This window comes from Erythrolamprus reginae, chromosome 6, assembly GCF_031021105.1.
Source record: "Erythrolamprus reginae isolate rEryReg1 chromosome 6, rEryReg1.hap1, whole genome shotgun sequence".
NCBI classification, from domain to species: Eukaryota; Metazoa; Chordata; class Lepidosauria; order Squamata; family Dipsadidae; genus Erythrolamprus; species Erythrolamprus reginae.
The window spans coordinates 52,078,860-52,093,987 of record NC_091955.1 but is presented as its reverse complement, the minus strand read 5'-3'; the positions used below and the strand labels follow the sequence as shown (position 1 = coordinate 52,093,987).

The 15,128-nt window shown below is 34.8% G+C and overlaps 1 protein-coding gene across 1 annotated transcript in view; it reads left to right on the top strand.

Moving 5' to 3' along the window:
* PPFIA2 (PTPRF interacting protein alpha 2) overlaps positions 1 to 15,128 on the top strand; it is a 241,848-nt gene that overhangs the window by 198,385 nt on the left and 28,335 nt on the right. Inside the window, exons 16-22 of the mRNA XM_070755768.1 lie at positions 468 to 603; positions 1,990 to 2,210; positions 3,664 to 3,901; positions 4,589 to 4,618; positions 5,796 to 5,926; positions 7,388 to 7,542; positions 9,817 to 9,910. Coding sequence (XP_070611869.1) covers positions 468 to 603; positions 1,990 to 2,210; positions 3,664 to 3,901; positions 4,589 to 4,618; positions 5,796 to 5,926; positions 7,388 to 7,542; positions 9,817 to 9,910 — 1,005 coding nt within the window. The remainder of the gene's footprint in view (positions 1 to 467; positions 604 to 1,989; positions 2,211 to 3,663; positions 3,902 to 4,588; positions 4,619 to 5,795; positions 5,927 to 7,387; positions 7,543 to 9,816; positions 9,911 to 15,128) is intronic.

Sequence of the window (15,128 nt, the reverse complement as noted above, 5' to 3'; positions counted from 1 at the left end):
CGGGGGTAGTTGGTTCCATAAGGTCAGGGCAGCCACAGAGAAGACTCTTCCCCGTGGGCCCATCAATCTGCATTGTTTAGTCGATGGGACCTGGAGGAGGCCAATTCCTTGTGATCTAATTGGTCTCTGAGAGATATATGGCAGGAGTTGGTCTCGTAAACAGGCTGGTCCTAAGCCATGCAGGGCTTTATAGGTAATTACCAACACCTTGTATTATGATCGGAGACCAATTGGCAGCCAATACAGCACGCAGACTGTTGGTGTTACATGGGTGTATCTAGGAACATCCATAGCAGCTCATGTGGCTGTCTTCTGGACTATCTGTAGTCTCCGAGCACTCTATTTTTATTGTTCTGTTGGCAACAAAGTGTAGGATATCCTCCCTATGTGGTAACAAATAAATATATTGTAAGTGAAATTTAAAGGTTTTTCTTAAATCTAAATCCTATGCCACAATTGTTTTTCAGGACTCATCTTGATTCATCAGCAGATCTGAGGTATTCTATGGGCTCACTAGTTGATAGTCAAATAGATTATAGATCTACTAAAGTGATAAGAAGACCTAGAAGAGGTCGTATGGGAATCCGAAGAGATGAACCAAAGGTTTATATTTTAATCATTTTTCTTTAATAAGATTGCAATCATAAGCACAGCTGATTTAAGATGTTTTGCCAGCTAAGGCAGGACTGGAATTAGCTTCCCAACATTCTTGCATACTTCTATAGATAACAGCTTTAATTATATGCATTATGTGAATTTTACAATTGGATCATGGATCTGTTTATTCATTCAGTTGGTAAGGTCACATTTCTTAAACATTGACTAAGTTTTTGCCATTTGTATATTTAAAATGTAGAAAAAGATGTGTTTCTGCATGTGCACGTGCCCACACACACTTCTAATTTTTTAGTCATCTTTGGGCCTAAAACCTTTTGAAACCCCCAAAGGGTCTTATACTTAGGCACCTGTTTTGCTGTGCTCAGTGAATGATCTGGCCCTGTCTGAAATTATCTCTCTGATGACTCTCACTGGGTAAAGTATATATTATCTAAAGGCTATAAAACAATGTTGATATTTGAGGGAGAAGTAGGATTACAGACTTTGGGCCTTAAAAGTACATTAATAACACAATTTTAATAAGATATTAAACATAAAATGCACTTACAAATCAGAGTATAACAAGAATTAGATGGAGCTATTTGCTATTTATTATACCCAAATCATATTGCTTTATGCAATTTCTTCAAACTAAGTCTTGAAATATTATCTTCTATTATTCTGTTTTGTTTACGGGATTGGAATTCATAGAGAGGACTTAATGGAGGTTCAGTTTTCCAATATAGTTTTATTTTATTGAAGACTTTAAAATAATAATAATAGTAGTAGTAAGCACTTAAACTTATATAATGTTTTGCAGTGCTTTACAGCCCTCTATAAGCAGTTTATGGAGTCAACATATTGCCCCCAACAATCTGGGTCCTCATTTTACTGATATCAGAAGGATGGAAGGCTGAGTCAACCTTGCGCCAGCGAGAATCAAACTGCCAAATTCCTGGTAGCTGGCAGTCAGCAGAATTAGCCTGCAATACTGTCTTCTAATCACTGCTCCAACATAGCTCATAGTTTGCATGAATATTGCCTTTAATATTAAATTATTCTGGGATATCTATAATATTGTACTATGAAAAAAATTGACTTATAGCGATAATAGTCACCAATACAGAAAAAACTTCACATTGCCTGCCTTACACTATTTTGGGCCTCTTGTAAGATAAATGTTCTTATTTTTATAACAGACAGAAATTAAGATCAGTGCGATATCACAATGCAGCTGTTAGAAATCAGCAAGAACGGTTTAAGTGCAGAAATGACTGGAAAAAAATGAAAAGTGTTAATATTTGCAATGATGTTTTAAAATATAAGCTCTACTGTGAAAATTAATATTTAGAATTAATCTGATCTATATGCATCTCTACAATTTGTAATTAGGCAAAATCCCTTGGAGATCATGAGTGGAATAGAAGTCAGCCAGTTGGAGTTCTAAGCAGCCATCATTTTGAGAGTGACACTGAAATGTCTGATATAGATGATGATGATAGAGATACAATTTTCAGTTCAATGGATCTTTTGTCACCAAGTGGACATTCAGATGCTCAGACCCTTGCTATGATGCTTCAGGAACAACTCGATGCAATCAATAAAGAAATCAGGTATGCTTACTTCACATACACACACAGACACACACTGTTTTATCCCTAATAGGATAAAAACTAAGTCAATGTGATTTCTTTATGGACATATGTCTTTATGGATATCTGATTTTTTTGGAAACAATATAAAAGTGGCTTGCCACTTGCCTTCTTCTGGATTTTTAAAAATTATTGATATAGGTTACATATCTTTCAAAGTCTCCCAATTAAGATATTATGGTAGTTTTCTGTACACCAGATTACAGTTAGCGTTTCTCAAAGCTAAAATATCTGTGAGATGCTGATATTAAAATGAAGAGGAAACTTAATTATTGAAAGCACACCTAATATGACCTTAGAAAATTTGCTGAATTCTTTGAACATTTTAAAGTCTTTCTTAGTCTCTGAATGTTCTTAGAAAATTCTAGGCAAGCAGAAATCAGAGATGAAAGTTAGAGCAGTATTAATATTTTGTTTATTTTGGATGAACAATATATTTAATACATTGAAAAAGGGATCCCCATTGAAAAAGGGATCCCCATTGGTAAAAGATGAATATGGCATAATATTCTTTGCTATGTTGTTACAAAACCCTAATAACTGTGTACACTACTCAAAAAAATAAAGGGAACACTCAAATAACACATATTAGAACTGAATGAATCAAATATTCTCATTGAATACTTTGTTCTGTACAAAATTGAATGTGCTGACAACAAAACGAAATTGATTGTCAATCAGTGTTGCTTCCTAAGTGGACAGTTTAATTTCACAGAAGTTTGATTTACTTGGAATTAGATTTTGTTGTTTAAGGGTTCCCTTAATTTTTTTGAGCAGTATAGATGCGACACAGCAATAGAGAAGGGGGAAATATCCTTTTTCTCATGCTACTTTCTTGAGCTAAACTTATTGCTTTGAAAGCCTGTTCCACCCCTCGAGTAAAAGCATATGAGCACAGCATACAGTATTTTTTGAAAGGGGTAAATAACAATTAGTGGTTATAACTGGAAATGATATAAAATTTTAAAAGTAAACTATCATTCCAGCAGATCAATCAACTCCCAATGCAATTTGTACTTATCATGGCTACTTTTAAAAAAGAAAATTTAAGCATGAATATTTCTTGCTGGACACCACTTAACTTTATTAAACAAATTTATTTATTTTTAAATGGCAATTACATTTTGTGCACTGTCATTGAATTTCCATCTCCACTGCTTTTGATGGCAGCATATTAGTTCAGAGGACAAAGGGTGAGAAAGTCAATATGCAGCTCTCTGCTCCAACATCTTACAATCATTTTCTGATATCTGCCACTTATGTTAAATACTTCAATTTACTTTGAAAGTATGCCATTCCTGTAAAGCATTCTGAGTAGTGGCCAAGGAGAACATTTCCAAACTTCTATTAACACTCCTATTAAAACAATATTCTCATGAAAATGACTTACCTTTGTTCTTGTTCACTATTACAGATTAATCCAGGAAGAAAAAGAATCCACAGAGCTACGTGCTGAAGAAATAGAAAACAGAGTTGCTAGTGTGAGTCTAGAAGGCTTAAATCTGGCCAGGGTTCATCCTGGAACATCTATTACTGGCTCAATAACTGCATCTTCATTAGCAAGCTCCTCTCCTCCCAGTGGCCACTCAACTCCTAAACTCACTCCACGCAGCCCAGCTAGGGAGATGGATCGGATGGGTATCATGACACTGGTAAGAAGTGTAGCTTTCTCTTGATCACTACATTTATTTAATATTTAAGGAATCATCTACATAGGGTTATTTTTTAATTTCTTGTTTATTTCCTCTTTTATTATTATTTTTTTGTTTGTGTGTACGAGCTTGTGATAATTTCTGTTAACACAAGTCATAATTTTTTTATTTGAACCAATTCCTAGGGTTAACACAAGATAAAGTAATTCTAAAACAGAATGTTTTAATAAACTGTTAACATAGACACTTGCTACCATTTGTGCATTTGTAAGGCAATACCTGATTTTTAAAATGTTAATGATTTTTCTTAAAACTATAGATGTAAGTCATGTTTGTCAAACTCTCAGTCTGCAGGCTGGATGTGTCACATGCTGGTCACGCCCACACTCAGTTTGGCGAATGGGGGCAAAGTTCCAATATGTCACGTGATACCGCCATGGCATGAATTTAACACCCCTGATGTAAATGAAAACCCGATCTAGTCTACCTCCTTGAGTTCCAGCCAAGTTTAGTTTTGGATTCAATGGCAGTTGGCCTGATGTAATTGATTTCATCATAAGAGCCAATAGTTCTTATGGCTTAGAGAATCTCAGAATGAATCTTAATAAAAAGGAACACAAGATTTATAAAAATCTATGATATTTCTGAAAATATTCTGTTTCTCTTTTTTTTTACTATCAACTCTAGCCAAGTGACCTCAGGAAACATCGAAGAAAGGTAAATTTTAAAAAATATTTTTAATTTTTAAATTATAATTAAAATATCTGATTAATTATTATTAATAATCTTTATTAATATTCTATAATATGTATTATATTTTAATATATAATTATATATAAATAAAATATTAATAATATTAATTATTTCTAGCACTTTCAAATTCAGACCTTTACAAACATTTTCCCCAAGATACAGTTTTCTGCGGATATTGAAATCCTTCAAGTCTCAACCCTCTTGCTTCACTGTAGATGGAGCAGCTAATTTGGATAATCCAAGAAGAGATTATTGCATTCCTGTCAGGAATTAATTATGTGACAGAATAAAAAGAGCAAACTTTTGATATTGTTTATACTGTATTTATTCAATGTATCTCACCTTTTCCCTGCAAATGTCTTTTTCTATGTATACTTTGTGAGATATATTGCTCCAAGAAATAGTGATCAGATCATGTCTCTTTGTAGGCGTCCTCAGCCTTTTTATGTTGATGGACTTTCGTACATGTTAATTAATGATTGATAGTTTTCTTACTGTTGCCTCCCCTATTCTAGATGTAAAATTGAATAACATTATATACATGATTATGATTTTATAACTTTTATTATTCTCTAACTTTCCTCTGAAATTATTTTCAATGATGAAAAACATGCAATAAATTTCATAAATAAAAAAAGAATACTAGCTAAAAGTTAACAAGTTTAAGAATTTCCATTCTCAAAATCCAAACAAAATAAATTAGATTTGTGCCATCAGGGAGATTCATTTTCTAGTAATTTTATTCACAATAACTCTTATTTAGCACATATCCAGCGGGGGTGGGGTGGGGTGGGGGTTATTTAGTCAGACACCAATTGTGCAAGTTCTCCCATTTAAAAAGATGAGAGAGGCCTGTAATTGACATCATAGGCAGACCTCAACTATGAGAGGCAACATGAAAAAACACATCCAGAAAATCACATTGTCTGGTTTTTAACAAATTTATTTTGCTGTCATTTTATAACTTGTACTTAGCAGTTTTATTCTATATCTTGTTCTAGGAATGAAATGTTATTTGTATGTGTGTTTGGTTGATTGACTTCCTTACTTGGAAAGGAGTTGGTTTTCCAATAAGTTTTTTTTCCCTCCCAACTCTTTCAAAGTGTTTTCACGTGCACTTTATAAAACTGCTTACTTGTAGATTGCAGTAGTTGATGAAGATGGATATGAAGACAAGGCCACAATAAAATGTGAAACATCTCCTCCATCTACACCTAGAGCCATTAGAATGACTCATACTCTACCTTCTTCATACCACAATGATGCCAGAAGGTAGGAATTGTGTCATGTATCTTTTAAGTGGATTCATCTATTTAATTTTCAAGTTGAGTTTCACATGACTTTTGCTATGTGCTAATTCAGTTGTCCTGAAATTTATTTAATCATTTTTTTCACATATGCTTTCCATCTATTTCCATTTAAATAACTGGTCTTTAATTTCATGCTCTTTTTGGTTAATCAAATGAGGCATGATAATTTTGTGATATTTTCTTGTTATGGATTTTAAATGAACAAATCAGAGTATAATTAAAATTCATTGTGCTAGCTACCCATATTATAAACATAGATAAATGATAGGGTTTTAATACGTATTTGTATACTGTATTGTAGCCAGTGCGTCAGTATTTTACACATGGATTTTTGATGGTGAGGAATTACCAGTGGAAAGAAAATATTTCTGAAGTAGTCAGAGAAAGAAGGTTCTTGCCTCAAGGGAAAAATCAGTAATTCAACCCTATTGGAAAAAAAAGACTTGGTGGAAGTGGAGAGATACCTAATGAATTCAGAAAGTAAAAGGAATAATTTTAAAAAATAGCATTCAAAAAATAATAGTAATAAACTTAATTTAAACATTTTTGCTATTTTATAACTTACAACGAAAATCTATAGTAGGAGGGTTTTTGTATAAGAACTTATGTTTGACTGTTAAAAAAAATACAATCATTATTTTCACTTTCACCCTAATTGAATCAGTGAATATTGCATGGTGGCAAGGCTAACAATCTGGGTCCTCTTTTTACCAACCTTGGAAAGATGGAAGGCTTGATTGGGATCAATCTCCTGGTAATGGGCAAAGTTAGCTTGCAATACTATATTATAACCACTTCACAACCACAGCTCATAGGGTTCCCCTTCTTGAAGGAGGTCTATTTCCATTCTAAGCAGTAGAATCAAGAAATAGAAATCCCAATATACTTTTTATGGAGGACAATTGGAAAGGAAAACTTATCCCAATATATATTTATTACAGTTTCATAATTACTCATATTCAATAAGAGTAAGTTGTAAGTTAGTCGTGTGAATTATAATTGTCATATCTCTGAGCTCGTTATAAGTGAGAAATAGTATATGTGTGATTTGTGCTTTGAGCAGAGATGAGTGGCACATAATGTAAAATAATTTCAGTTTGCCCAGCATTTGGTTCTCATCAAAAGCATTCTAAAATCTTTCTAACCATACTTATTTTAACAGAGTTTTGATTAATTATAGCTGTCTTTTCATTCAATTATTTCAGTGAAAATTAAAACATGAAAAATGTACAGTTCTAAATATTCTGGTATTATCACACTATATATATATATATCAGAAATTAATTTGACTATTCTTTCCAATTACTAAGACACTTTCATTAGATTTCATAAAACTTGTTTCCACAGCAGACAAGTTGTGGACTTCATGATGGGAACTCATCAGGACAATAATTTTTCTATTTTTGTTTGTGTGTGTTTTTAGTAGTTTGATTGCATCCTTGGAACCAGAAAGTATTGGCTTTGGCAGTGTCAATAGCAGCCAGGATTCCTTGCATAAAGCTCCCAAGAAGAAAGGAATAAAGTCTTCAATTGGACGCTTGTTTGGTAAAAAAGAGAAGGCACGACTTGGCCAGCTAAGTAAGGCATACTTCTCCAGTTTCAGATCATAGCTTTCCTGTCATTTTTTAAAAGGATTACTTTTTTTACTCTTTCATAGATACTTTACCTTCTCTTTCAATTTCATTTTGCTTTTCTGCCTTTTAAAATTATTACTTTTTTTTCTATGTCATTCCGTTATCATCAATCATATTTACCATCATAGAATTATATTTTCTTAAGTGATTAAAGGGCATAGATTAAGCTTCCAATGGAAGAGAATGTATGTAGTTCAGGGTTGAGCTGGGAGTTCTTGCGGCTCTCCGAACTTGATTGTTTCATTACCCAACTAGCAATGTACAGATAGACATCAATTTATGACCACAGTTAAAGGAAAAAAATTCTGTTGCTAAGGGAGACATTTGTTAAGTGAATTTTGCCACATTTTACAACTTTCTTCCTACAGTTGTTAAGTGAATCACTGCAGTAGTTAAGTTAGTAACACAGCTGTTAAGTAAATCTGATTTCCCCATTGATTTTGCTTGTCAGATTGTTGCAATAGGTAATCACATGATCTTGGGACACTTCCACCATCATAAATATGAGTCAATTGCCAAGAGTCTAAATTTTGATCACATGGCCGTCATAGTTTCCTTTAAGGTGCGCGCCTGCGTGGGCGTGCACAGAAAAATACCCCCCCGCGCAGCCTTTTCCAAGGCTGCCCAGCTGAGCTGGGCGTCAGAGTTGGGGGCGGGGAGCGACAAGGTTTTTCTTCATTTGAAAAACCGTGCACTCCCCATTCCACTTTGCCCCCGCCAGTTCAGGGAAAGATGGTGGCGCCCATCAGGCACTTCCGCCCTGCGCTGGGATGGAAGGGGGGAGGAGGCGGCAGCAGCTCTGCAGGGTTTGAGCTGACGTCTCTCCCCCCTTTTGCCCCCTTTCTCTCTCTCTCCTCTTTCTCTCTCCTCCCTCTTGCCCCCTCTTTCTCTCTCCCCCCTCTTCCTACCTGTTTAACGGTGGCCGGCTCCATCTTGATGCGGGCTACCGCCGTCTTATACTGGGATTGGGTGGCGGAGGGGACCCGGCGGTGGCCGGCAGCCCCCAGCACGGCGGCGGAAGAGGAGGCGAAACTCATGCTTTGGCCACACCGGGACCTAGTGGGCCGAGGCTGGGCCCATCGCCTCCAGCTCCAGGGGGCAGTCCCAGCGCAGTAGCGGGGGAGGAGGATGCGAAGCTGGCTGCCCGGGGAAACGGTGCATTTCAAAAGTGGCGCATTTGAAAAGCAGCACATTTTTCAAATGCGCCACTTCCCTGGGCAGCTGGCTTCACCTCCTCATCCCCCGCTGCCATGCTGGGGTTGCCCCCTGGAGCCGGGGATGATGGGCCTGGTCTCGGCCCCGGTGTGGCTGAAGCACGAGCTTCGCCTCCTCTTCCGCCGCCGCGCGGGGGGCTGTATTAAACTATTCAAAATAACTATACTAAAGTCTGTAAAGATTGGAATACTGCTTTAAATTTAAAATAATACACTGATAAAGTATAGCACAACAAATAGAAATCTTAAACGTATATGCCTAATAGTTGGTACAGCCAAATATGAAGATAATGTTTTCTTTAAACTAAAGTTTGATCTGTACTAAAGACAATCTACCAAAAAAATGAACTAGAATGTACAGTACTTGTGCCAACAGTTTTTATTGCTTGAGAAAATAATTCAGAAATGAGATAATGGATAGAAAATTACTATTTACAACATGAGTGAGTCACCTTTGCATCCCTGCTTCTTAAAAGCTGTTTTTGTATGGTTAATTTGCAAAATCTGAATGAGCAAATATAAAAGATACAACCAAGCTTTCCTCTCTTCTGTTCAGTACAGTCCCTACTGCCTTATTCTAAAAGGAACCAGAATAAAATCTCAACAATGTTACAGGTCTAGGAATCCCTTAAAAAGAAGCTAATTTAGGCAAAATTGAGCATAAAATGCTATTTTAATATTTCTTCTGCCAAGAACAGCCATTTTGACTTGAAAGGACTTCTTGTCTTTTTAGAAAGTCAAATTAGGACAGGAGAAAGCCTGACTAAGGAGAAATATTTGAGTGTTGCTCCTTACAGGAAAACAAGATGGGGGAAAATCATTTTTAGCTAGGCATTTAAAAAACTTATTAGTGCAATCTACATTAAGTTTTATTTTTTCATAGATTTCAGGTTGCTACACAATTTTTATCTGTATATGTGTATCTCAGAAAACAAATCTGGTAAGCTAATAGAATATTATTTAAAAAAATAAAAAGAGAAATCTCTTTGCTCTTTTAAACACAGGAGGATATATAGAAACCGAAGCTGCAGCACAAGAATCTCTGGGGTTAAGCAAACTTGGAACCCAGGCAGAAAAAGACCGAAGACTAAAGAAAAAGTAGGTTGGAATGAACTTTGAATAAAACACCAAGTACATTTGCTTGTCGAAGAAAAATCAATGTATTAGTACTTGTTCTGATTGCATTTTTAAAAGCCAAATACAATGAAAGGTAATTTCTACTTTTCTATATGGATTTCCAGAAACATGGCAGGAAGATTCTTTGGATTTGTCTATTGGTAGCCTATTTTAAAATGCAGATATTTTCTACTGAGAGTAGTAATTCTTTTCAATTCAATCTGCTCTTACATGGCAACTCTTACATGGCAACTCATTCAGTAAGTTACTGAACAATGATGTGCTGCTTCCCAATTGCATTTCCTTGAAACCCTAATTCATTCATTGTGTACAAAGGTTATGATAAAGTGCTTTTGATTTTGATACCTATTATGTTCCCTAAAGAAAATAAATGTTTTATAAAATCACAAAGATACCTTTGAAGAAAAACTGAAAATATTTATCTTCATAACTTAATATCTGCTGATCTTTTTGAATTTTGGATGCTTGCTTTACCAGAAATCTTACCAGCATTTGTCAATGTTTATTTCAATAGTGGGTGGGCAGAGCCTCTTGTCCTGCTGTTAATGGTTTGCAGAACCGGGTGAAACCAGGGGCAAGCCACCGCTGGTTTATTTCTATCTTGTGTGAGAAAACATATTTTGGTAATACACTGTTCATTGCTTAGCTTGAGTTCTATATTATGATGTAGGATTCTCAGATCAAAGTGCATAATTGATCCATGAGTATATAGAAAACATTGGTAATATCAAGCAAGGTTATTTCACGCTGTCAGAAAATTAACACTTAAATTAGCACTCTATTAAAAAAAGATGCATTTTTCGTTAGTTATACTTATATAGTAGAGTTAATAAATATATTCTAATTAAAAACATTTTCTTCTAAAAATAATATAGAAATATTAGATAAACAATTTATTACATTTAATAATGTAGGTTTCCTCTTATGGATCATAAATGTAACTTCTAAATTTCCTTTCCTTTCTTTTTTTTTTTTTGTGCTATTGTTGTTTCGTTATAAGGTTGAAAGCAGGAGTGACATTCAGATTTTTCTCCTTCTGGTTCTGTGGCTGTGGCTTGGTGGGTGTGACCAAGCCAAGCCCTCTCCACAGAACCATCAGAAAAGTTCGGCCAAATCTTCTAGCATTAAAGCTGACTGATTCTCACCTCCTTCTCATATTTGCTTTGTGTGTATGAGTCCGAGAAGGAGGTGAGGGGGATGGGAGGGGTCAGTCAGTGGTGTGATTTACCGGTTCTCTGAACTGTGCATAATTACTGCCACTGATATTTATTAATAGTAATATTGTGAAAATTTAAATAATATTTTTCAAAAGACCGGTCTTTCTATGCTTCACTTTCATCTCTCTGCCTGATAGTTTTCATTTATGTTTCTTGCTGGCAAAATCATACTTAGATACAATAATGAGCATTTAATTTTCTCTCAAAATACAATAGCAGTTGTTGACATATTTTCCTGCTGTTCTGTTTAAAAAAAGTTAAAAATCTTCTGTTCGCGGGTCACCCTGACCCGGACCGAAAACTCTTCATTTGCAGTGCTTATGTTTGGTCAATTTGAATACTTTTTTCACTTGGAAAGTAGTCTGAACATTTCTGCACACAATGATATGAAAATTGAACTGAAGAAATTAATCCTTATTGGTTTATTTTGCACATAAATATGCCTCCCCCCCGTTTTTGTGAATTTTTTTTAGGTTTATTGATAATTATGCCTGCAAAATGCATTCTATTTTACTAAAGTTGGTGTGGGATTGGTAGCTTGAACATTTCTGAACATAATGATATGAAAATTGAACTGGAAAAATTGATGCATATTGGTTTATTTTGTTGATGAAATGCACGCCCCCCCATTTTTTAAAAATAGTCTTCACTTTATGGATAGTTTTGCTAGCAAAATACATTCTATTTTACTAAAGTTGGTGTGGGATTGGTAGCTTGAACATTTCTGAACATAATGATATGAAAATTGAACTGGAAAAATTGATGCATATTGGTTTATTTTGCACATAAAGTATGCCTCAATTATTTCAATTTATATAAAAATTATGCTGTTAATTTCAAACTTACATACTTTTTTTTAGTAAAATTGATTTCTTTCATAAAATTAGTTATCTGGCTACAATGTGGTTGATTTTCAAAAGGCTATTCCAAATATTTCTAGCCAAATATGTATAAAAAGTGACAATAATGGCACACAGCAAGGCCGAGGGGGGGTGGCCCTTTTGTGGCAAAAATAAACCAATAAGTACCATTTTTTCCAGTTCATTTATATTTTTCTTATGTTCAGAAATGTTCAATTTAGTATATCAAATCTTTTGGGGGGAAATTCCTTAGGGATTTGTAGCCTTAAAAAATAGAAATTGACACTAAATTCAGAAAGGATGGGGGGAGGGGCTTCTTGATCAAAATAAAAATATAAGTCTCAATTTTTCCAGTTCAATTTTCATATCATTATGTTCATAAATGTTCAAACTAGTTTTCCAGTTGAAAAAGTTTTCAAAAAGATCAAATTCAAGTACCTAAAAAAATTATTTTTGGTCCGGTCACATACGAACAGAAACAGACTCGAAGTGATGATTTTTTTTTGCCCAGAAAACAATTAGCCACCACCCCAAAAATATTTTTTGATGATCAGCATTGTTAAATTGAGTAAATGAATGCCTAAGATTTTAAAGAATATTTCGGATTTGGAGCATAAAAAAATAAAAAGTGAAAATGGTTGCAAGCAGCTGAGGGGGGGGGGAGGCCTTATTTCTGATGTTAAAAAACCAGTAAGAATCATTTTTTTCAGTTCCTTTATATTTTTCTTATATTCAGAAATGTTCAAGCTACCAATCCCACACCAACTCCAGTAAAATAGAATGCATTTTGCAAGCAAAACTATCCATAAATTGAAAAAACCTTCACAAAAATGGGGGGGGCGTGCATTATATCAGCAAAATAAACCAATAAGAATTACTTTTTTCATTTCAATTTTCATATCATTGTGTGCAGAAATGTTCAGACTACTTTCCAAGTGAAAAAAGCTTTCAAAAAGACCAAACATAAGCACTGCAAATGAAGAGTTTTCGGTCCGGGTCAGGGTGACCCGGGAATAGAAGATTTGTAACTTTTTTTGCCCAGCAAAAACTAAGCCCCCCACCCCCCCAAAAAAATTCTCATAGAGAGAACCCCTGAAATGATGAGCAGTCATGAAATTTCAAGTTTCAGATATGCAGGGAAAAATTTTTACAGGGACTCAAACTTGGCTTCGGGTCACATACGACCCGAACAGAACAGCATAGACTAGTAGAAATTGTATTTCATTATCCACGTTCTAATTATTTTTTTCTGTTATCAGTTTTCAACTGACAATTCCATAGGGAAAAGGCGTGTAAATGAGATTATGATCAATTATAGTTATAGCTCTGACAAGAAATCTTTGTGGAAAAATGCTTGAAATTTCTAAATATCAGTGGCACCCTTCAAACATATAATGACTTCAAGCTTTCTTTATGTAACTTACTCTGAGCTAAATCTGGGTTATGAATGAACAAGTTATGTTTATCCGTGCATAAGTGTGTGTGTTGTGGGGGGTTATAAAGCAATTTATCACTACATTGGTGCTGGCATCAAAGTTTAGTCGAGGTAATTTACTGTATTTTTTCATTAAATAAGCACAACTTTGTTGGTATTGAAAGCACAAATTATAGAAGTTTTCATAAACATGTTATATTCAAAATATGTGTATTAGAGAAACACCAATCTTCAGTTGCTTAAAAATATATTATATATCACTATGTAAGTTGTTTTCTATGACTCCTAATTATCTACCTAAATTAAAAACGTCTAGGTTTAACAGATTTCTGAAGGCAAAAGGAACGAAAGTTTCATGTTTATTAATGAAGCAAATTCAAAGGCATCCTTATTACAGTTTATCATCTCAGGTGTAATTCTGAAGACAGTTCACTGGTGGGTTGTAAATTATTTTACTACTGGTTCACGCACACGCTTGCGATATTTCTGCATATGTGCAGAAGCATCCAGAATGGGTGGACGGAACCTCCCACCGCCGGTGCTACTGGTTCTATGAACCAGTCCAAACCAGGAGCAACCCACTGTTGAGACAGTTGACTTCCCACTAGAAAAATTATATAATTTGCAAAATGTATTTATCATGAAGAAATATTAGAAAATTTTTCTGTGTTCTTTGCTGCTAATTGCATTGATTCATTAGTTCTGAAAGAAAAAACTTGTGAAATGTAAAACTTGTAATTAGAAGTAGAAGGCTCCAAGAAAGTTCTACATGGTTCTCATTGCTAGGCAGAATAATCATCACTAAAGGAAGGGAACAAGAAAAGACTAGTCAGGTTAAATAAAAATCTAATGGGAAATGCCTTTCCCTCCCTAAAAATCTTGTTTAGGGTTGTTATTTTTTACTGAATTTTCACCTTCCGTTGCTCCTAAATTATTGTTATTATGATTTATCACAGTCAACCAGATGTTGATACTGCATATGGCACTTTTAGCCATCTATCAGGTCCCTCACAAGACAGATATTGTTTGATGTCAAAAATGTTGTCGTAACATGTTTCAAGTTAAGTTTGCCTTTGCAATTGACTGGTGGTTATTTTGTCAATGCCAATGGTGTACCAGTGGTGTTCCAGGTGTTTTGAAGTTCCACCCAAGGCCCTTATTACTGTTGATATCTTTGCTTTCTTTTGCTATAGTCATTGTACTTCTATTTGCAGGTCTTTACATTTTGTGACCCCCCCCCCTCAATTCTTTCTCTTCTATTCTGCTGTCTCACAGTATTGCAATGTCCACTATTCAGATTTTTTTGTCTTATCAATAATTGCTAAATTTGGGGTGTTGGTATGACAGATGCTTGTTAAGTTTCATCCAGATGTTTAGACTATAATTGAATTTTTATTATTATTATTTAAAATGTTAGTTTTATAATCTGAGGCTGTATTTGCATATATAGAGAAATGCTGATGCAACTGCTCATTTGTCCCTGTGCTTTTATGTCCATGGACAATAATTTCTTTTAGGTACGTTTGTTTGTTTGTATCTCACCTTTATTTTTACAAATAATTCAAAGTGGCGAACACATCCAATGCTTTGCCCATCCTGTATCTTCATAGATACATGAACACGCACACAGCAGCTTCACACTATTTGCTTGTTTTGAAACATTTAAA